Source organism: Microplitis demolitor, chromosome 9 (genome assembly GCF_026212275.2).
Source record: "Microplitis demolitor isolate Queensland-Clemson2020A chromosome 9, iyMicDemo2.1a, whole genome shotgun sequence".
Classification (NCBI taxonomy): domain Eukaryota; kingdom Metazoa; phylum Arthropoda; class Insecta; order Hymenoptera; family Braconidae; genus Microplitis; species Microplitis demolitor.
Genome location: NC_068553.1, coordinates 19,167,596 through 19,191,911, shown reverse-complemented (window position 1 = coordinate 19,191,911; position 24,316 = coordinate 19,167,596). Strand labels below are relative to the sequence as shown.

The 24,316-nt window shown below is 34.1% G+C and overlaps 1 protein-coding gene across 5 annotated transcripts in view; it reads left to right on the top strand.

Annotated features, from left to right (window-relative positions):
• LOC103580440 (calmodulin-binding transcription activator 2) overlaps positions 1-19,407 on the top strand; it is a 55,327-nt gene extending 35,920 nt beyond the window's left edge. For 2 of the 5 annotated variants that reach the window (XM_053741906.1, XM_053741907.1), the window contains exons 4-15: positions 786-877; positions 9,838-10,026; positions 10,272-10,670; positions 10,776-11,549; positions 11,639-11,974; positions 12,056-12,303; positions 12,433-12,632; positions 12,874-12,981; positions 14,234-14,388; positions 15,736-16,226; positions 17,314-17,469; positions 17,960-19,407. In XM_053741906.1, coding sequence (XP_053597881.1) covers positions 786-877; positions 9,838-10,026; positions 10,272-10,670; positions 10,776-11,549; positions 11,639-11,974; positions 12,056-12,303; positions 12,433-12,632; positions 12,874-12,981; positions 14,234-14,388; positions 15,736-16,226; positions 17,314-17,469; positions 17,960-18,098 — 3,287 coding nt within the window. In that variant the 3' untranslated portion in view covers positions 18,099-19,407. The remainder of the gene's footprint in view (positions 1-785; positions 878-9,837; positions 10,027-10,271; positions 10,671-10,775; positions 11,550-11,638; positions 11,975-12,055; positions 12,304-12,432; positions 12,633-12,873; positions 12,982-14,233; positions 14,389-15,735; positions 16,227-17,313; positions 17,470-17,959) is intronic. The other 3 variants (XM_053741910.1, XM_053741909.1, XM_053741908.1) reach the window with 3 other exon arrangements.
• Positions 19,408-24,316: the final 4,909 nt, after the last annotated feature.

Below are 24,316 nucleotides of genomic sequence, written 5' to 3'. Positions count from 1 at the left end.
GAACCCGTTTCCAGTCTAATAACTGCCGGAAATAATAATTATTTATCCTCACTCGAGTAAATTCAATTAATCTATTCAAAAGTAAAAACTGAGCCCATAAATCCTAGGTCAATATATTTTAAAAATAAACGATTTCCAATCAAAACAGTATAAAACATTGGAAGCCTTCTCACACACGTACAATATTTACCAAGGGTAATTTACGAGGTAAATTTTTTACCTTACAACAAAACACCGTGACATCTGGATTCTGGTATTTACTATTTTATGCCGATGCATAATTTATGCTCTCGCCAATTCTTTTTATCTTATAACATTTTATTTTATTTACAAGTTAAAGTTTATGTACACTGATATCCGTATTTATTTTATTTAAAACCAACCCACAATCCATAGATTTGGACAAAGCCTCTGACCCACATTCACTCAGACAAGAGTTTGTTAAAATTTATCCAACCGGCCAGAAGACACCAACTGGTAATATTTGCCATTGGAACGAGGTCAGCATGTTCTTAGTCCCGCAATCCCTTTTTTTTTACAGCCTTTTTTTTTATCACGTAATAAACTTAAGGGTCTACAGTCCAGTTATAAGAAAATAACCTTTTTTTTCTTTACAATAATTTATATTTTCCAATATAATCCTTTCTGTCCTCCTTATTTCTCCTTTCCGTTCCTTCCCTGGCTTTCTCTTCCATTTCTAACGGTGTAATTTTGTTCACGTAATAAACCCAATTGAAATTTATTAAATTGCAAGTGAAAACTAATGTCTATTTGTTATATTGTAGACGGGGATCCAATAAAGCTACCGGAAAACTTGGAGACACTACCACGTGCCGAGCACTTTCCAACCCAGAGGCACCGATGGAACACCAACGAGGTACTTATATTACACGATATACAATAGACATTATAGGAGATATGCAACGTACCATCTTCAACATACCATTTAATACCGCACAATTTTGTAAGCGAGCTATCAGCATCCCGACAAAAGTACCAGCAGCAGAGCGACCTAAAAATAATCAACCCCATTCTCCTTTACTCTGAGCTTATTCCCAAAACTATTCAAGTCTGCTGGATCCCGGGATGGAATTCACTCCCTCAGGAGCTCCCATTGAAAAACTCTTAAAGCCCTTGTTGCACAAAGTCTTTTTTTATCACCCGGGAGTATTCAGCGCCCAACGCACCCTACAATGTACTACATAAATAAATAAAATAGCCTAGCCAGAGAAGGTTCACTCGCGGAAAGGCTGAAAAACCCGCGGAAGGCATTATCGGAATTTCGCGGCGGTAGCAATTTCGTTTTACCCATTTATATATCTATATATGTATATGTATATATGTATATAGTCTGTATATCAGTGTGTTTTTATCCCAAGCCACCAGCACATGGTCCCGCACGCTTTCTCGTTAGCTTCTATATAGACATTCTTTATAGTGATACTGCTTGAATATATTTAGCAGCAGCAGTAGCAGCAACGTAGTGTTGAGTTAAGGTTTGAGCGGTTTTATACAGCCGGCAATTCTAGTTACAAGTAGAAGCACAGGTAGAGGTAGAGGTGAAGCTAAAGCTAAAGCTACAACTAGATCTATTCGTTGATTTTATAACTGGGAATAGTAGTTACTCTGGAGTGCAGTAAAACAAGTATATAAAGTGTGTGGATATGTGGTTCCGCGAAAAGAGAAGTGCAAGAGAGATAATATCAGAGTTGGTGGTTGATAGCTCGCGTTGTGGTTGTTATACTGTAGGTATGCATGTTGAGCTACTTAGCGTGTATTCAGGTGTTGCCTGAGCGTGGATGTACATGCACATATAGATCAAGCCTAGGAAACCTTGCGGGCTACCCACAAAATATACAACCCTAATATACATATCCAGGGTTAAGTGTGCGTCTATGTGCGTATGCTGGTGGTCTCTCCACGTATCTAGGTAATTGTTGGTATGTATGATACAGTTTAAATGTATATACGGATGTAGTCCATGCTGTGTGCTGGTAACTCTCTGACCCCGGTCTCCGATCAATAGCTGGAGCCGACGGGCACGGTTTGAGTATGTGCTGAGTTGTAGTTGGTAGCGAGTCCAAATGCTACTCGTTAAACCCAGAGAGGCTCGCTGGAATTTTACTCTATTCCTATATCCTGTGTATCTATATGCGGCTCTTTTCTGCTCTTATCCTTCCTTTCGATTCGATTCGTTTCCTTGTGGGGTGAACGGGAGATCGAGGATTCCAAGTCATAGTCGTAGTCGGAGTCGGAGTCGGAGTTGGGGAAAGTTGAATCGTTGGGAGTGGAAATTTCTCTCACTTCCTGTCCTCTTTGGTTTGGCTTGCCGATAACGATGCCATGAAGGATACTGCTACCGCATCCAGACGAGCCGGTATAACTCTTTCTTTAGGAGTCTCAACTATCCACGATCGTTTGATAAGTCGAGCACTCTTCCGTTTCCTTAAATTATGCAACCACAGGAAAATTGCTGGGTATCTATCGATCAGTGTGTATGTTCTCAGGAATCACTAAATCCCCTTGATTTTCTTTTCAGTTCTTGTTGCATAGGAAATCATAAACGACATTAATTCCGATGTTTTGTTTTTTTATCGTTTTCTACGGAATTCAATGCGCACCGGTTTAAACCGGGATTTTGCTGAAATGTCCTTCTCAGACAAATTATCAAAATTTTCGACAAATCCTACCGGTTAATTACCCTAGCAGATTCGAATTACCGTAAATTACCGCAAAATACCGTAATTTATGGTATTCAGAAAAATTGCCCTAAAAAAAGGTATTTTACCAAAAATTACGGCATTTTACGCTAAAATCCAGCAGATTACAGTAATTTCCGGTAAAATTGTGGCAACTCACCGTAGACTTGGTAGAAATACTGTATTTTATGGTAAAAATGCAGTATTTTACTAGCAATCGCGGTAATTTACAGAATTTAGAATTTTTGCCGCAAAATGCAACCTCGCGGTAAAAATACGGCAATTGATGGCGAAATACCGGATTTTACGGTATAGGTGCGGTATTTGACCACAAATTTGCTGAAAAATTCGGTATTTTCCCGTAAATATGCCATTTCCTGATAGAAAATACGGTAATTTGCGGCAAATTACCGTCGTTTCGGTAACATACCGTACTTTTCGGGAAATTTACGGGAAAATTTGTCACTGTGCTGCGATATTTTACCGCAAATCAACGCAATTTACGGCATTTAGAAGAATTACCTCGAAATAGCATAATACCGTGTTAACGCTTATTTTCCGTAACTTATCGTAATTTACGGTACATTTGCCGTAATTTTGATCTGACAGGGTAGTCTTTAAATTGAATTATTTTATAATACGTAATTATCGTTTGTAAAAATTTGATTTAACAGGTTTATTGCATTAAAGAACCCGTTGAATTTATAACCTTAAAAAATCAAATAATTTAAAAGGTAAAAAAAAGAGGGAAGAATAAAAAGCATAAAGAAATGTGGATGAGGCGCCACCCCCCATGGTCGCGTGGAAAAACTTTTAAATCACTCGTTCGCATAAAGTCTGGAAATCAGAGTTGAGTCCCTATCCCTTTTTCTCAACCCAGTTAGTATTCGCCGCCGGGGGTATATCCACTTCTCGATCTTGTTTTCTCACGCCTCTTCTCATTCTATATACCCCAGCCCACCCTCGCTCGCTCTCACCCGTATTCCTTTCATCCCTTACTCACACAAGCTTTTATAACTCGCATTCTCTGTTTTAAAAAAAAAAAAAAAACCTTTTATTTTATTTTTTAAATGTTTTTAGTGTGTGTTGGTCTTAGCTTAAGAGTTCAGATGTTGGCACCCCCGCCTTCGGCAGTGAATCCCCCACACGAAAATACGCTCGCGGTAAAATGTGTCACCCGCGTCGGCTCTTCACCACCATTTTTCTCAAGCACCCTGACGGCATATGAGAGTGGCCTGAGCGTTTTCAGTTTTTTAAAAAATAAAATAAAAGAAAAAAGTTTTTAAAATGAGTGGCTTTCATTTTCTCTTTTTTTTTTTTTTTTCTTTATCGTTCTCATCGCTCTAGTAGAAGCTCAAGTAGAACTAGTAGAAGTATACCAGTAGTAGTTCTCATATACTTTTTAATAGTAAGGGATGCCGACAAAAGATTTTTACTCTCTGCGATGCCGTTTTTTTTTTATTCCCATTTTTTTTTTTATCATCTACGCTCGCATTTAAATTCCAAACTTCTATATATACATTTATATATCTACATAAATTCATAGAAATACTAATGCTTACACTTGGACTCGAGAAGTTTCCTCGATTGAATAAATCTGATAATGGATCGAGTCTTTAATCGTTTAAATAAATCATTCCCGGTCTCGCGCGCTCAAAGATATAGAAGACTACACTGGCTCTTTGGTCTGGCAATAATAATAATAATATAAAAAATATATAGAGAGGGAAAAGTGTGATGGTAAAAAATTTTCCTAACGCTTTTCAATCAACGAGTCGTTTAAAACCGCTCATGAGTGTTGTATATTTTTCAGGCTGCTAAAAAATGAAACTAAAACTAAAAAAGTTTGTTCGAACGGGCGGCAAAAAAGAGCAATTAAATATTTTTTTCTTTTATATCCTCTCAATTTCATAGGTACATATGTATCTACTCTATATTTATATCTGCATAGATATATATTTGTATTGATACAAAAAGAATGAAAAAAAAAAAAAAAAAAAAAAAAATGTGTCTTTTTGAAATTACCTGCTATGCACACTAACCGACCGCAATTTCACTCAATTGGACTCGAAATTTTATATTTTTTATTTTCTTTGATCGACACTACCGCAAATTTGCAATTTAACTCGGGTCTTTGCCCCACCGAATTGACGAGTGGCGTAACAATTGGATTCGGTGAACCGATTTCCCGAACACGGTTGACACCATACGTTACCACGCTGGGAAACTATAAATATAAAGCGCCTCAAATTAATTTCAGGGTGACAGTAAATTATTTTTAAATAAATAAAAGGCTTAACTCCTGAATAGCTGCCATTTTGACCCCAGACCATTTTCCATCGATTTTTGAAATTTTGCCGCCGGAAATAAGACCGGTCACGATATTTAACGTCCATTAAAACCTTCATCATTTTTCCATCAGAATGAAAATTTTTTTTATGGAGGTCAGAAAAATTTTCGATAAATTATTGAAAACTCAGTATTGACAATTTTTTTTGCCGGGTTAAAATGTCACCGTATGGTGATTTCACAAAAAAGCTGTCAATTTAAAATTTTCCAAATAAATTTTCAGATAAAAAATAAAAATTTGTCAAAAATAATTGGAAAGTTAATTATAAAACTATAAATAGTTATTGGAACGGTAACGATAATAGGCGATGTAAAATTATAAAATTTATTGGTTTTCCTGTTTGATTCAAGTCTCCGTGGGCCTGTGTACAAAGCGCACAAGAGAATGCTAGATAGAAATGTCAATGAAATATTGATATTGCCTAGATACAGTGCTATGGAAAACTGCTTTTCATTCATCGTTCTGATGCCACAAAGAGATTGCAAAATTCCTATATATATTTTGTTACTTTTTATTATTTATTATATTTTTTTATACCAGCACAAATTCATGGCGGTATTGTAGGGCAACTGAAGAGCTTATACATTAGCTGTCAAATATGTCGATAAAGCTTTCTTTATCAACTACATTTTTAATACACTATATTTTTCATTTAATCCCAGTTATTGTTCGCTTTATTAAATTCTATCCTTTTTTTTCCTTTATACATCTCTGGTAGATTAAAAAGTCATGTTAGTTCATTACTTGTAATATATATCTTCTCATAACGGCTCTGGTTTCAAATTTAATATGCCATTTTTTTTTTTTTCTCGAATTCACTAAACTCTTGACTCTATTGATGGGCAAATGTCGTGTCGGATAATGTCATGACTGTCACATAAGAATAATAATAAATCATATGTATCATAAGAGTACATGAATTTCCTTTTGCTTCACTGCTATTGCAAATATATGTGTCATAAAAAATATATGAGGTAAAAATTTTTTTGCATGAATTGTAACCAAAAATTTTCTGAAGAATGCTTTTATCATAAAGTCCAATTAAATGAAAATTTCGGAAAATTTTGACAAATTTACTGTCCAAGTAGAAGAACTTCCGTTGATCCACTCAAGTACGAAAGAGAAAAAACCCGAGCTCCTTGATAAAAAGTAAAATTATTTTCCTTATTTAAATTCTATCCATTGCTATCATCCAGAAGTTGTACTTAAAAAGTCTACACTGAGTAAAAAAATAATAAAAGCATGTGAAGCATGCGAGTTTTATATTTATTTAAAAAACATCCCTTTGACTATTGGGTTATTCAAAGCACCTCGTTGGGGTGAGTTTAGTCTGGTTTTGGTTTGAGAGATGCGAGAAGAAATCTAATACATAGGTAGCACAGTATATATTATGTGAATAGCTGTAGAAAACAGTAGCGAGCATGTGGACTAACGGAAAAGAGAAAATTAACTTAATGCGATGTGGTTGACCGGGGAGAAAATCAATAGGGCTTGTGGTCAGGACTATTTTTATCCTTTTTCTCCCTTCAGCTCTCTTTCACTGAGTAAACCCCGGCTCAAACTTGCTTCAGAGTATTTCACATTTGATATATTGATAGGACACGCTCTTGTGTAGAAAGCACACGCGTTGCACGCCAGGAGATTATCCGCGGCTCGTTACCTTTATATTCGCGTTGTAATTTGTATGCCCAGTATACAATGGACAACACATTCGCTGCTGAACATAACCTACACATTCAAATCTTTTTCTTTGTGTGCCGTTATTTTTATTATTTTTATTACGACCTTAATTCCCAGTACTTAGATGACCCCGCATGTGTTATGCAAAACGCACCTTTCACACAGTTGCATTAAACATAGATCCATACCCACCCACACCCACATGTGTATATAAATATACATGTGAACACAGAAACTTTGAAGAAACTCACCTATAAGTAAAGTCAAGTTGACTCGGGCCAAATGGAAAGAGAGAAAGCCTTGAAGTGAATCAACTTGGATGCATCACTTCCTGAGCCCAAATCTATGGCATCGTGCATCCAAATTACTTTACCACTCACACGTACATACCTCATATATATACATATATACAAATATATACTCGCAGCATAGAGAATATATTCTTATCCTTATCCTCATAGTGAGTTCGGTTATACTAGGCAAATCTTTTGGTGGTACTATCGGCTGAATGTGCATAAGAAACGCAAAGGATCGTGGCCTGAACTTCTTAAAACTCGTAGTTCTCAACCTCCTTTTTATTTTTCTATGCTATTTCTTTTACCTCGAGCTCTTTCCTCATTGCTCGAGTGCCAACTGGGGAGAATCCGAGGGGGTAATAACAGTCGAAATTAGTTTTGCCTCGGCAGAGTGGTTCGCATATATTTTCCCAAATGTGTACACACATCCACATCTACATCTACACTGGTAGATGGCACTGGTCTAGGTTGTCAGTGAGTTGTAGCTCTGTGGTGGTACACAGAGAGGAGAGAGAAATTTACATAATACTTGCTCGGAGGCAAGGCGAGGAACTTGCAATGTGCAAGAGCACATCACGGTGTCTTGGAAACTACTCTTACTACGGTATATTTCCTGACCCATTTCACTATTGGCCGACCGTTGGGTACAACACGAAAGAAATAAGTATGTGCATAAGTATGAGATACTCGCGGCTCGCTATGTATATACGTGTATTCTCTTGTAACTACAATAACAACTTGCACAATACACTTGTACTGTTATCATTGTATCGTTTAAATCTATATAGTTTCGAAAGGGGAAGAAGCACCCGTGCCCCAGGACTATATACAACAGCCCAGTCCGTGCAGAATGCAAATGATCAATTAACCAGTTGTAAATCACTGTAACATGCTAAGGCAGTCCAACATCTATCTCTTGGGGCCCATACATAGTCGCCGCGTCCTTTCTTTGTCCAGCCCATCCCGTTCAGAATATATTTATATTCCGACCACGTACCTACGTACGAACGAACGAACGAACGAACGAACGAGAACCGAGCCGTGCCAGATATAGAAAAGACAGAGACAATCGAGACAAGAGACAAGAGACTGGGGCCAAAGGAGAAAAAGGTTTTCACCCCCTCACTAATACATACACAGAGAACACGCGGACAGAGACCACCCATCGACCTGTGACGTCCTCAGACTACTGTCTACTTCCGGCTATTTTTTTTATTACATTCACTACTTTTCTCTTTTTTTTATCTTCATCCACTTGTCTTTCTCATTCTGTTTGTGTGGAAACATTTATGGAGACTGTGAATTTCGTGGGTTTACTTACGGGGAAATATCCTGACGAATTGAACGCATCCGTCTCGACTCGATTTCCATCGGTAAAATTTACGGCACATAGTAGAGGAAAAGATTTAGGAGGAATAACGACGTGCTAGAATGGGAGAATACTTGAGAAGGGGTTAAAGCTGTAGGGTTCATAGAAGATACTCGAGTAGACAGCGATATCGGTTCCTTCCGCGGCCATTCATCATGACCTTCTTCTTTATCCAAAAAGAGACATCAGTAACTCCTTGCGGCACTTTATGTATAATGTGACTAAGTCCTTCTTATTTTCCTTCTCCTTCTCCTTTCCTTTATTTATTTTTTTTTTGGTTATACAGTGACGAGTAGTAAGTTAAGTACGGGTGCTTAGAGGAGACAGCCAGTTGAGAAGACGCGGATGACTGTTTGAGAAACTTCCGTTTCCTTAAAACTTTGCATAGCACGAATGATGAATCCTTAGGGAGCTAAAGTATAAGTTGATGTTGTTGAAGAAGGGGAGGTAGCAGCGGAATATAAGCCACCAGCAATGTTGACGATGAGAGTTTATGAAAATCCATTTTACGACGGGATGCAAATCCAAGATGAGAGATGAGCGATGACGCCTTCTTTTCCGGTATTAAAGTGCTGGGATCTATATATTTATATATCTGTATATAGATGGGAATATTTTACAAGAGTCTGGAAGGTATACTCGAAAAGTACTTGAGATTTATCAGTACAACTGTCGTGGTATCGTATACGTATTCGTCGGTGTATAGCCTAGTTGCAGAAATGCTTCTACTTGCTTTGCACCGAGTGGCAAAGTCAACGCTTGCTCAATAATAAAAAAAAAGGGTCGGCGAAGGGTATGAGGGAGCAAGATGCCAACGACGAGGATATTCCAATGTGATTTGCTGACATCCGCAGGAGTGATGAGGGAAGAGAAGTGAGTGAAGAAAAGGCACATGTCAGCGTCGTCTTATATAGCTGTTCGTCCTCGTCCTCGTCTGCTTCTTCTTTTTCTTTTTCCCATTTTATCAGCTAAAGGGCTCTTTTAACTCTTCTTTATCCTCTCCTATCCTTGCTTAAATTTTTACCTTCCCAGCCCCAGCACACCCTTGCCTCGGACTATATATTTTTTTCGACATTATAGACGGAGAGTAGGATAAAGGCGTGAAAGAAATAAAACTTGAAGCTTCCGAGTCGAATCAATATCGCTAGTGGCACATAGTGGTACTCTTACTCACTCACTTATCCTTTTTCTCTTTCTCTATCCTTCTCCGCACGTGTCCTGAAAAGCTAGCTAGCTTGCTAGATTGCTAGCTGGCTAAGTAAAAGCTTTAGTTCGGGAGGGTTTTGGGAATTCGAGAGCACTAGCAGCCTCGGGGGAGTGGGAGCCGAGCGAATAGCAGTAGCTCTCGAAACTTAAATCAATTATCGGACTGGCCTAAGTACTTAAGGTGATGATGATGATGATGATGTTGATTTGATGATGCAACACATTTTCTGTCTACAGGAAATAGCTGCGATCCTTATCAGCTTCCAAAGACACGCGGAGTGGCAAAGTCGGGAGGTCAAGGTCCGCCCACGAAGTGGCTCTATGTTGCTTTATTCACGTAAGAAAGTTCGCTATCGGCGTGATGGATACTGCTGGAAGAAACGTAAAGACGGCAAGACTACACGTGAAGATCACATGAAATTAAAGGTTACTATTTTAAACAACCGTTTCAGCCCCAACACAAGAAATATAAACCCGGCTAAAGTAAGACATTGAAACCCGTTCTTTAATAAATATCATTTCCTTCCTTCCTTCTTCCTCGGGCTGCCTAATTTTCTCTGTTTCATTGTCTTTCACTTTAGTCTCTCCCTACCCCCTGCCCCCTGGTACTTAAGCTAATGACACGTTTCATTTTATTTCCTCTTTTTTTTTTTAACGATTAAACATAAAAGGTCCAAGGAGTGGAATGTATATACGGTTGTTATGTACACTCGGCAATTTTGCCGACATTTCATCGTCGTTGTTACTGGCTACTTCAAAATCCTGACGTCGTACTGGTACATTATTTAAACGTACCCTATCCAGACGGTGACGCTAAATTGGCAGCACTACCGCCGTGCCTTGCATTACCACCAGACAAAAAAGAATGGACACGTGACGAATTGGCCTCGCAATTGAGGCCCATGTTTTTGGGCAGCGATGATGATCCCAACAATCCACATCTATCGCAGCATAATAACCACCCAGTTGATATGATTGTAACTCAATTACTGGACAGACAGCGTGCATCAACGACCACGTCAACGACTGGAGCACAATTGGCTCCTCGACGATTAACACCAGACAATCAGGTAATTTGAATATTTGAATTTCCCTCCTTTGCTTTATTCCTTGTTGAGTTTTTTTTAACACCTCTGGAGCTAAAATTACTATTGATCATCACTTAAACCCTCGAGGGCCATTGTTTTACAAGTAGAAATTTTAAAACAAAGGATGAGATGTCGCTGTTGACCTTGCTGCAGGTAACCTCGACGACTGGAGGCCAGCAGCCCTCGTCAACGGCGTCAACAGCGCCTCGCATATACTCAAGACATTCCCACTCGACCCAGAGTCAACAGCCAGCACCTCTAGTTTTAAGTCTCCAACAAATACAGGGTGGCGGTGGACTTTTGATACTCAACAGCCAGCCATATCATCAACAGCCACAGCAACCGCAGCAGCAGCAGACTCAGCAATCTCAGCAGGTTGAAATGCAGACAGTCAGCGAACAGAATTTGGTACAGCAACAGCAGACGAGTGTTGATCGCGAGCAGCAGACACAGCAGCAGGATTTGGATACCAAAGACTCGATTGAGCTCACAACACATCAGACAATCAGTGCGTCTGGCAACAGCGGCATGACGGACTTCGTCGAGACCCTGGACTTGAGTCAGGAAGACATTCAGCGAACGCTTTCAGCAAATATGATACCTCCTTCCCCATCTCCGTCGCCAGCTGACAATCATATCATCAATCCCATGGACTTTATCGACTCTTCTGATGATGTACTCGTAAATCTTGATGCTTTCGATGTATTCGGCGATCTTCCTGAGCTCCATGATTTTGAGACTGAGCATAAGGCAGAAGTGGACAGAACCGGTTCACAATCTGACAGTGCTTGTCATCCTGGAGCTACCGTCCATATTGCCGAGTATAGTCCCGAATGGAGTTACACCGAAGGTGGAGTCAAGGTAAGATTCAGTAGCAACTTTTATTCCTAATACAGCAGTGTTCCTTCCGGAACCAGGCATAAAATATTAACACCGCAAACGTAATCTAGGTACTTGTAGCTGGACCGTGGACAGGTGGTAGTGGTTCACAATCGTATTCCGTTCTATTTGACGCTGAGCCAGTTGAAGCGTGTCTGGTACAGCCGGGTGTATTACGTTGTCGTTGTCCAGCTCACGCCCCCGGTATCGCCTCACTACAAGTGGCTTGTGATGGATTTGTCGTGTCTGACAGCGTTGCATTTGAATATCGACGTGCGCCCACAACAGAGCCAAGTCCAGAAAAGGCATTACTAGATCGATTGGCGGACGTCGAATCACGTTTACAAGGACCAGGTCCACCCTCGCCCGCAGTACATCTCGAAGAGCGTCTCGTTACTTACTGTCAGGTACTGACACCCTTCAATTTTCCACTCTCCACTCCGTCAACATCTCGGTTTATTTATTAAGGAGCTGCGGGTTTGTTTCAGGACGCAGTTGTCCGTCCATGGCGAGCTGGTGCCGAACCTCTGCAATCCGGTGGACCAACTCTACTACATCTTGCTGCCGGTTTAGGTTATTCGCGTTTAGCTTGTGCTCTTCTTCACTGGCGGTCAGAAAATCCTAGCAGTGTTTTAGATGCAGAGGTCGACGCTTTGAGACAAGACGCTGCAGGCTTAACACCTCTTGCTTGGGCCTGTGCCGCTGGACATGCTGATACTGCACGTATTCTTTATCGGTAAGTCCTATTTACTTTTACTAATTACAGCAGCTTACATTGATTATAAAAATATTATTTTAAAATCGCGTTCGTCAACGAGGAAGAAAGTAAATTAGCTTCTAGGGTTATTACAATTTATTGCCCCAGGTGGAACGCGATGGCTCTACGCGTGAGAGATTGTCAGAACCGAAGTGCAACAGATCTGGCTACAGAGAATGGTCATACGGATATTGCCAAGGAGTTGAATCGATTGGAAGCAAGGAGACAAGATGAGAGGCTCTTCTTACGACCGGCAAGTCCTAGCCCGAGACGTCCCTCACAAGACAGCGGTCTCGATTTAACCTTGTGTTAGTTTCGTTTAAACATTTATCTTTCAAACACTCCGTAATATTTTATTTCAAATTATCTTTTATATTTATCTTTTAACTCCTTATATAAATAATATTTTGTTGCACTGGCTAGCCATTGACCCTTTAAATGCCTCAAACCCTTTGAAAATTACTTTATTTGTTTTAAAAACACCCGCGGTAAACCAAAGTAAGCGAGTATTATTTATAAAGAGCGTTTATATATGCGGAAAATATACAGGTGCTTCTCCGCTACTGGACAGGATGGAATTATTGCAAGAGGATGATTCGTCTTTAGGCTTGGACCATCAAGGAATGGAGAGTACTCCAAGCTCCCAATCGTCTGTAGGTCCGTACATGTCCATCGTAACAAAATCCTAAAAAAAAAACAACCAAACAAAACTAACCAGAGACTTTTTTGAAAAATCACTGAATCCCCCACTTGCCTGTGCCTGTCTCGTGTGTTGTCTAACCGTTTACTTGTTTGAAGTTACCTATTACTGTTTATTATTTGGTTATGTTTCCATGCTGTAAAAAGTCTAGTCAGAGTATTTTAGTAAACCCGTCTTTAGTTTACGCGCCAATTTAATTGTAAATTTAAATTTTTAAATTCCCCGCCTTTTTTCCCCTGTCGGTATAAAGCAGAAGCGACAAAATGGCGGCTCGGGTCGTGAAAAATCCTCAGTTTTAAACTTTAAATGTTTGTAATAAATGAACTAGAAGGATTTGAAGTGTGAAATTTAATAGAGTTACGGGGTAAAATGGTATCGGTTTAGCGCAAAAATAATCAGGTTGGAAAATTTAATAATTGGAAAGATATTGCGAGTTAAAAATACGGCTTTCGATTACGGATGAGTGTTAAGAGATGAAATGAAAAATAAAATACTCTTGAGAAGACTTTTTACAGCAATGAAAGCTAGAGTTACAGTATTTTATAAAATGAATACTAACCCTTCCTATAGCTTGAGCAGTGTTGGTGTTTGCTTGGCCTTCATCTTTGAATTCTATCACATAGCTAAGGTATCTGTGTTTCCACACATTTACAGACAATACTTGAGTACTAAGATAAATTACACATGTGTTAAACTTTTTATAATTAAACATTAAAAAGTTAACAAAGAAAAAAAATTAACAACATAAAGGATGGTCACTACTTAACAAAATGGGATGGGGTTTTCTCACAAATTATATTTTTCAACACGTGTGTGTGCTTTTTCGTTTCATATATATATATATTATAAAACGCAGTGCCAAGATTTTTCCACGTCTGATATATAGCAGCTTTGGCAACGTGTTTTCTGTCGTCCGGCTTTGGTGTATAACTTTTTCGTAAATAAGTAAAAAAAAAATCTTAAATAACAAAATAAAAGTTATTTTCGAGTGTACTTATAATTTATATAAAAAAAAAAAATAAGTTTGTTACTAAATGGTTAATTTGTTTATAAACTTTTGAGCTGATGGGTTAATTTGGATAAAAAATGTTTCTATTTCTGTTTATGTTTACATTTTTTTGTTTTTGTTGTTGATGTGTGTGGTGGTAAAACGGCGGTTAGTCGCCTACGCTTTTAAGTTTGGCTAGGGTGGTAATTTATTTTTTTTAGGGGAGGAAGACGTGCGGGTGCTGACGTTGGCCGAACAAATAATTGCCGCGCTACCAGAGAGAATAAAGAGAGAGGGTGATCCTTCGTCCCCCTCGCTGCCACCCTCGCCGCCATCCTCATTGACCCCGCTCGAGGATGCTTTTATGGAGCAAATGGTAAGTACACAATTTTAAATGGAATTTAACCGAATATAAAGTGTCTTTTTTATAAAGTAGATCAGGATTAAGATACTCCAGTAATTAATTACTTTTTAGATCAAAGATGTCCTGAAAAAATAATTATTCAACTTAAGTATTGACTATTTAAATATTTAATTAACGAAATTTTTAATTAAAATATAAATATATTACGGGTTATTATCATAAACTGGGAAATGTTTCGGATGTTTTATGCGAGGTAATAAAATTTCGACGAGTTATTTTGACATAACTATTTTATCACAGGTAGAAATACTGTTTGTCGTTTCATAAATGCGAGCAACGTGCAAACTTTTTTTATATATTTATATTTTTTAAAAATCCTGTCATATATATACTCATATATTTATGTGTAAATATGAGGATTATGATTTGATATTATACTTTTAAGGTGACCGGTTAATTTTATCGTGACTGCGCGAAATGATATTAAGAGAGCGCGAGAGAGAGGGGGTGGGTTGAAGCTGATGGTAAATGTAATTTGATAAATTTTGAAATAAGTGGAAATATAATTGTTGGACGCGCTCGATTTAATTAACAATGTTACGCAACTGTAGTCGTATTATCCGTAATATTATTTGATGCTCGGTATTATTAAAACGGATTATTCATTTAAATGTTTATGCCACGTGATTTATTTATTTAACAATAAATCGATTATTCATTTTTATTTTCATTTCAATTTTTTAAATATTTTTTTTATCTTATTAACTGGTGATTATTATTCACACAGCAATTTAATTTATTTATTAGCAAATAAATTATATACCGCGTTTTTAGTATTTTATATTTATTTTCGTATTTAAATGATTAATTAACAATTTTATTTAAATAATTATTTTTTACCACCAAAATCTTGACTTTTTAATATTTTTAAAAATAATTATTTTCTTTTACAATATTTTTTTTTCTCAATCAAACAAAAGCTTTTTTGCTCCAGTGATTTATCAGCATCCGTTCAATGAGTAATCGCAAGTACGTTTTTTTCTTTGCAAAACTCCTCAATCGCACGCGTCCGTTAGAATATCTCATATATTATTTATCAAATTAAACGACAATTGCCTCGCATAAAAAAAAACCGACGATAATTAATTATCTGCTCGACTGCTAATTAAATAACTCATCATTAATTACCAACTAACAATTCATTAATTCAAATAAATTAAATAGAGCTTAAAATCTGAAATTATGTCAAGTTTAATAAAATCCATTAGCTCTTGATGAAATTAAATTAAAAATAATAAAAAGCCTTTCATAAATAATTATAAAAAATGAAGTTGAATAAAAAAAAAATAATAATTGCAGCCACTCGACTCCGGCGAGCTTTTCGATTCATATCGCGAGTGCGGTGGCGCGGCATCAGTATCCGACGTCGACGCGGAAGCAAGTCCGTCCAGTCCATCTAGCAGCTGCTTAACACCCGACTCACCCTCGCCCCCGCCCACGACCGCCGACTTCTGCGAGTTCCTCCAGCTGCAGCTCCAACTGGATGGCGGCAGCCACAGCCATAGTCATCAGCATCACCATTCCCATCATCACCATAATCTCAATCATCACAGTCAGTACAATGATTACAATGGTAACTGCGGTAACGAGCGAATCACCGACGGCGAAGCTGACCTGAGTCGTCTGACTCTGTCCGATCGCGAGCAACGTGAGCTTTATCACGCTGCCCGTATGATCCAAAAGGCTTATCGCAATTACAAGGGCCGTCAACGTCAAGAGGAAGCCGAACGACATGCTGCTGTACTTATACAGCAGTACTACCGCCGACATAAACAGTACGCTTATTACAGGTATACTTTATAGTTATAAGTTATCATACCCCGGGGAGATTTAATCGGCCATCAAACGGTAAAATGGACATTCTATTTTATTAAAACTTATTTTTTTTTTACTTAGAAACCATAGAGTAGACTTTAAATAAAAGCGCATTGTCTGCTAGACGACTTCAGAGGCCAGTTGGCTCCTTGAGCCGAAGGCTAGAGCTGCCACCGCGTTCTCTGAAATCGACTTTCCCTCTGCAGCGAATTTTTTTTTAAAATTCCCACGGCTCTTAAGGAAAATTTACCGCCGGTCCATTTTACCTCGTAAATCAAACAGCTAAGCTAAACTCTAATTGCATTAGAGTATTTAAAAATATGTTAAACAAGTAATTGAAGTTTGACTAAAGTAATTTTGTCACGGCCGATTTGACCCCCACTCCTTCCCGAACATTAATCCTCATAATCCGCGGTATATCTTGATAAATTAGCGATCCAAAATATTAAATTAACCTCATTACAGTAGTGTCTACTCGGGCATAAATCACGTGATTTAAAATCGGTGATGGATAACTCCGGTGGTTTAACTCGCGATTCTAATGAGCCAACGAGTCAACGAGTCGACAATTAACCCAAACAAAACGGGGTTAAAAAACATAAACAAGTATATCTGTAAGCTCTGCGGGATACAATTGTAAGGTTGTACGTTAGCTCTAGAGCGTCGAATCGTGTGCGAATGTAAGACACTCGGCAACTTTTAATTGGGATCGTAAATAATTCGGTAACTTTGACTTAACTTTATAGCAGGCTGCCACGGGGGCCTCTCGAATACGAAATTAAGCTGGCATTAAATTAATACGACTTGGGGTCTAAGACTGTGGCCGTGGATCCTGCATAATGGAACGTCTCTAGAGTGTGTCTTCAGCTTCCACTGGCTTCTTACCCTCTCTATTACCCAGCATCTGACACTTGGCACTCGGGAACCTCAGATTCCTTACTATCAACTCTCCTATTCTTATCTACGACTCCTGATCCGTTCCTTGTGCCATAGTATAGTTTAGTCTAGCCTAGTCTAGTGAACTTTACCCAGCCTCTGGTTATACTCTTATACTAATTGCAGACAAGCCACCAAAGCCGCACTGGTGATTCAAAGCAACTATCGTAGTTACCGTGCTCGTCCCGGATCCACAAGCACACGACAGCAATCTGTTCACCAGCAAGCTGCTCATCAGGCTGCTAGGAAAATTCAACAGTTTATGCGACAATCCAAGATCAAGTATGTCCTATTTTTCATTACCATTATTATTAATAATTAATCTTAACATCTGGAAAAATAAATTATTAATTACTAACCACTGGCTACTAATTATTAATCATATTTATTAAAATGTTGTGCAGTCTGTCGTGTGATGATTCACGACCGGTAAGAAATCCATTGAATTATTATTATTTTTAAGGAAAGTGGGGAAAATTAACCATTAATTTAAATTTTACACCTCGTCTATTCCGCTGTGAATTATTTCCACTGATTAACTGGCGATTAATCGTCTCCGTAGCTCTAATATTTCAATAAATCTATGTCTGATAGGCATCTTTATAAACTAGACATTGATAATTCTACTAGACGTTGATTTATTCGAATGTATGCATAAATAAAATTTTGAAATTTCCCCGCGTTTCTTAACTAAAAATTGGCTGTCGATAATAACGCCGATTAATTAATGAAAAATAATAAATAAAAAAAGTAATTGGGGTTTCGTTTAAAGACTTCAGAACGCACGGGCCGCCGCAAACGCGAGCGGGAGGCAGCCAGTGGGCATTTCACGGGCGGTTGCTGCCCCCCAAAGCTCGCACTCATCTAGCCCAGGGGCCAGCCTAGCAGCCGGGAACCAAGAGGCAGCATAACAGCTACCAGTTCAACAAATTCACAAACTTGTTCTGCGACAACTAAAACTTCAACTCGTACAACTGACTGTCCAACTGAATTCAGTGGCAATCATTCTCCTTCCAAGCATCATAAAGCTTAAAGCAATTATATTTAAAATTTAACTTTTAAATAACAAAAAGAAATAAATAAATACTTAATTACTTAAATAAATAAATAATATAACAGCTGGTTAATGACAAGAGCAATTTTAAAAATTAATTAAATAAATAAATAAATAATTCCATTTATGGGATTGCTTTATTTTAACCGTCCCACGTCTCTCTGAGACGGTAATTGCCGGTTTTTAATTACGGATAGCCTCTATTTATATTTATTGTACATTATTTTGTTAATTTATTTAATTATTACTATTATTTATTAACACTATAAAAAATTTACTGAGTGAATGCGCTGCAGTCGATTAATTTTCGGTAGCAGCTCTCAAAAAAAAATCGGTGGCAGCTACTGAAATAACTCGTGGCAGCTACCGAAAATTAGTCGTCTACAGCTACTGAAAATTAATCAATAGTTGCTATTGATTAATTTTTGGTAACAGCTACCGAAAATTAATCGGTAGCAGCAACCAAATAAAAATCGATAGCAGCTACCAACATAATCGGTGGCAGCTACTCTAATAATTAGTGGCAGCTACTGATCATTTGTTTTTTGTGTACCCCACGAAGGGAAATTTTGAAAAATATTAAGGACAGGCCTTAATTATAAAAAAAACAGAAATTAAAATCCGCATTCACTCCTAATTTTTTATTGTGTACATTTATTATTAAATAAATGAATAAATAAACGCTTGGGTGCTTGTAAATAATTAATAGTCTTCTTAAAATATTTCAAATCTGCTTTAAATAAATAACAAAAATAATAATAATGAATAGTTACCAATTATTTATAATAAATTATTTACTTATATTTGGCACTGCCTCTTAATAAATTTATTATTTATAATTAATAAATTTGGTTAATTACGTTTGTAAATAATTTATTTCAATTATGTAATGATACATATCATTTATTAATTGTATCATAATTTGTTGTTAAAGCATTATTTATTATTAAATTGTTAATAATTGCGTCGAGACTGAGAGTAATGAGAGGTATCCACCGGCATTAAAATAAAAAATAAAAAAAAAAAAAAAAACATATATTAAAATTTTAAAAATAAAATAAAATAAAATTTCGAGACTGAATTGTATTGTGAGTATTAACTCTCGGTGTATACAAAAAAATAATAATAATTATTATTTAAATAAAAAATTAAATGCGATTGTTTAAGTTTGTTGTCTCGCTTTTGTAATTTGTACTGAAATTTTATTTTTTGTTAAAAACTAGGTTATGGTCCGGGCTAGAGGTTATTTTTTCGAAACAATGAGAAGAAATTTTGAACAAAGTGTCAGTTTTATTGTTTTTCAAATGGACAGATGCTATAATAATTTAAAATCTGTTTTTTTTTTTATGAGTGTGAATAAAATAAAATTTTGAAAAAATGGGCATTTAAAAAATTTTAAAATTAATACTTATAAAAGCTAAAAAAAATAGATGCTAATTTTCAAACTATCGCTCAATATTTTGGTCATTAATGCAAAATATTCTCATTAAAGTTTGACTAAAGGCAGCAGTCCCTGAAATACTTAATTTGAGTAATGAATATGAACAAAAATATCATTCCGTTGATGAAAAAAGGATTGTGATTTATTAAAAAAAAATAAAAAAAAAAATTATATATATTTTTTTTATAATTTCTCATGTCCCGGGTGCACGATTTATTTGCGTGGATGTTGAAAAAATAAATAAACGAGATGGAAAAATATTTAAAGTCCCGATGGGATTTAAACGAATGAGTCCAACGAATTCGTTGATATTTATGATGATGGATGATGAATGATTATTATGAACAAGATGACGTTTTAATGAGTGATGATGTTATGTAAGATGGCGTAAGCCAATGATTGTTATATTTATCTATCAAGATATACTGAGCTTTTCTGCTGTTGTAAATTATTGTTACTGTCAATATTATTTCATTGTTAATTATTATTTATTTTTAATTACTGTATATAATAATAATTATAATAATAATAATATTAATAATAACTAAGAGTTAATTAAAGTTTATAATTGAGGTAAAATTGTCGAAATTTTTTTTTTTTTTCAAAGGTTACTCTTAAATTTTTTTGTAATTAATTAACATTAATCGATTAATTAAATAATTTTGAATTAATAATTAATCTTTTGATTAATCTAATGATCTATTACTGCGCTGTAATTAATAATTAATTATTAATCGATGTTTTGAGTTAATTAATAAATGATTAATTAATAAAATTTGGAAACTCAAATAAAACAGTATTTAATATAAAATTTTACCTCAATATAAAAATTGCAATAAGCGTTAATTAAAAATTGTTCACTCAATATTTAAATCTTCAATATAAATATTATTTATTAACTATTTAATTATAAATTAATTAGATGCTTTATGTCGATTCCGACAACTAAATTTTTCTAGTAAAAAAAAAAAATAAAAAATTTTTAAATACAATGCTATATAATGTGATAAATTAAATAGTGATCCAAGAAAGTATTTATCGTGCTCCGTTTACTTTATTAACAATAAAAAAAAATGAGCGTTAAAATTAAGCCAGTAAGTTTTGTTTTGTTTTTTTTTTTTTTTTTTTTTTTTTGAAAACTGTTTCAACTAAAAAATTTATTTACGTGCAGATTTGATGAGATGTAGACACGAAAGTTAATATTATAATTCAAATTTTTTTATTATATATTTTAACAAGGAAGCACGTGATATATTTTTTTTTTTGTTTTTAAGTCTTTTCATGCTTTCAATGTACTACGGGTACTATTAACTCGTAATAAAAAAAACTAAATAATAATAAATAACGAAAAGAAGGGAAACAAGAGAAGGATAAGAAAAGAATAATGAATTAAAAAAAAAAAATAATAAAAATAATAATAAATAATTAAAAAGTTTAAAATCGATTTAGCACTTAAGCTCCCACGCTCAATCCACGATGTTCCCGCAGCATGGAACGTTACGGAACAAAATAATTTAAAAATTTAATTATGACGTCATACTCTTTGATCGTCTTATCATAATAATAATAATAATGATAATAATAATAATTGTTATTATTGTTATTAATATTAAAATAATAAATGTAGATATCGATTATTAAAAGTTGTATAGATTAATGCGAAACGCATGAGGCAAATAAATAAAAAAAATGAATTAATTGATGATTAATTAATGATTAATTATAATTACAAATAATTAAAAAGTAAAAATAAATAAATGTATACATGAGTCAATTCCAACGAGCATTTTACATGCCATTAAGCTTAACGGATTAATTAGTAATTAACGCGTGTGAGTGATTAATGATGTGTGAGGATTAATAGAAAAAAATAAATTAATTAATTGATTAATTATAATAATAATATTAATAATAATAAAAAATTAAATTTCTTCAATCATTGTTATTTAATTAAATTAATCCATGCTATCGATTATAATATTAATTAATAAATTAATCGATAATTATTATGAATTATAAATTATTAATGAGAGAAATAATGAATTAATGAATTCTTATACAGACTTATATTAATATTTTTGCTTATTCGATATTTAATAATCTATTAATAATAGTTGAGCTATTTAATAGAATTATAAATTTAATAAATTGTAATTAATAAATTAATTATCAAAATAATGCCATTTAATATTTCTTTTTGATTTAAATTTTTAATATTTAAAAGTTATTATTATAAATATTAAATTTTTATATCCAAGTCAAAATAACCTCACATTTATTTTCAAATTAATAATTATTTCATTTTTATCTTCTGGAAAAAATATTAAGATAATCATATATGATCATATGATTATATAAGATCATATATGATTATATCTGATACAATTATTAGTCTTATATAAGTATTGTTTGCATATATAATTATATATTAAGCCATTGACAAGAATGCAGCTCTGTATCTGATCATATATGATCATATATGGCCATAAATAATTCAATATTTGTACAGATATGATCAGAAATGTCATTAAAAAAAATTATGATCATATATAGATTTATATGATCATATCTGATCACATATACTTATATCTGATACTATGTTTAGTCGTATAAAATCATATTATGGATATGATCATATACAAAGCTACGAACATAATTGCCGCGTTATATCTGATAATATATGATTATATCTGCTATATATGATGATATATAAAGTCACTGGCATAAACTGAGCCTCGTATGGTAAAAAATTTTTGTTTTTTGTATCTGATCAGATATTAGTAGTCATATATGAACATGTCTTAGTATTTGTCCAGATATTAATGATTAATTAAAAATAATGATTTTTTAGAAAAAAATTAATTAATAATATTAAAGTCAGAAATAAATAATTTTAAATAAAAGAAAAGACTTAATAATAAATAGGACATGTTTTAATGAGGTTATTTAACTTCCGGTTTATTAATATATAGTTATCTTGACTATTGTCAGATAAAACTTGAACCTGATAAATTAAACTAATTAATAAATTAATAATAACAAAAAAAAAATTAATGCAGTATTTTTTGAAGCACTTGGATGTTGCTTTTAGTTTTTCTTGATAAATTTATTAATTATAATTAATAATAAAATATATTAGTAAAAAGACGGATATTTATTAATTAAAATTTCAGCTGATTAATTAAAAAAATGTTTTAAAAAAACCAAAAAAAAAAAAAAACGCTAGGGTAGGCGCTTTCAAGTGACTAAATAATGAAATTTTTCCGATTTTAAATTCATTGAGGAAAATTGATTAACGATTAATGAGTAATTATAAGAGTCGAAGACATAGAATTTAATAGGAGCCGCATGGCCTAATTGCTGCCACTTTAATTTGTTTATTTATTAACAAAACAAAATAATGAATAACTTAAATATGTAATTTGAAAAAAATTAATTAATTAAAAAAAAAATTACCGCCATCTTTAATTACTTTATAGACGCAAATTAAAGATAAATATTTTAGTCTAGAATATTATTAAATTTTAATTATAAAAATCAATTGATAATACGCTTGATTCGACTTAATAAATTTAAAATATAATTAATTAATAAATTTTATCAAATTTTCCTAATGTCCAGTCTAAAAAAAAAGTTTTAATAACTCAAAAAAATCTAGAATTTTAATTAAAAAATTAATTTTATTTTTATCAAAAATAAATATTTTTATCAAAAAAAAATTAATGTTTTAAAATTCGTCAGATCCGCAAATTAATTAATTAATTAATTAAATATGAAAAAACAATCACTGATCTCAAAAAAAGCGAATTTTAAAACAAAATTAATTAATTTATTAACCAAAAAAAATTAAATTAAAATCTGCTAATTTAGGATAAAAAAAATTCTAGGCTCCATCTTGTAATATTTTTATTATCGCAAAAAGTACTATTAGTAAAATAAAAAATTTAATTATAATTCTTAATAATTATATTTATTATCATTTATTATTTATTAAGCTAACGTTCAAGTAAATAATAATTATTAATTAATAATAATAATTATATATACATATTAATAATAATAATAATATTGTAAATAACGAAAATATTTTATCTATATTTCCAATTAAGGGGAGAGAAGCCGGACACCAATTACTCTATGGTTTAATTAAAAAAAAATAAATCAACAACTAGGTCACTGTGACCTAGATTTTTTATGCTCTCTCCCCTATTGTTACACCATTTCATCATTGCATTTAATAAATTATATATTTATTGACATTACTTACCTATTTATTTATCCTTTCATACTTTTCCTTTTTTCCCGCCAATTTTTTAAATATCTAACACTGGAATGGTTTCAAAAATTTTGTAAAATTATAAATTATAGAATAAATTTTTAAAAATTACTGACAGAAGAGATTTTTCAAAAAAAATACCATAATTTTTTTTTTAAATTTGAATTTAAAAAATCTCGCGCCAAAAAAATTTAATACGCGCATCTTACTGCGCAGTAGTATTGAATAATAAAACTTACTCTAAAGAAGTCATCCATTTATAAAATGAAGTCACTGAAGTTTTAATTATTCATTTTTTTTTTAATTTTTAAAGCGCGCATGCGCGCAGTTTACTTTTTAAAGAAGAAGTGACATTCGA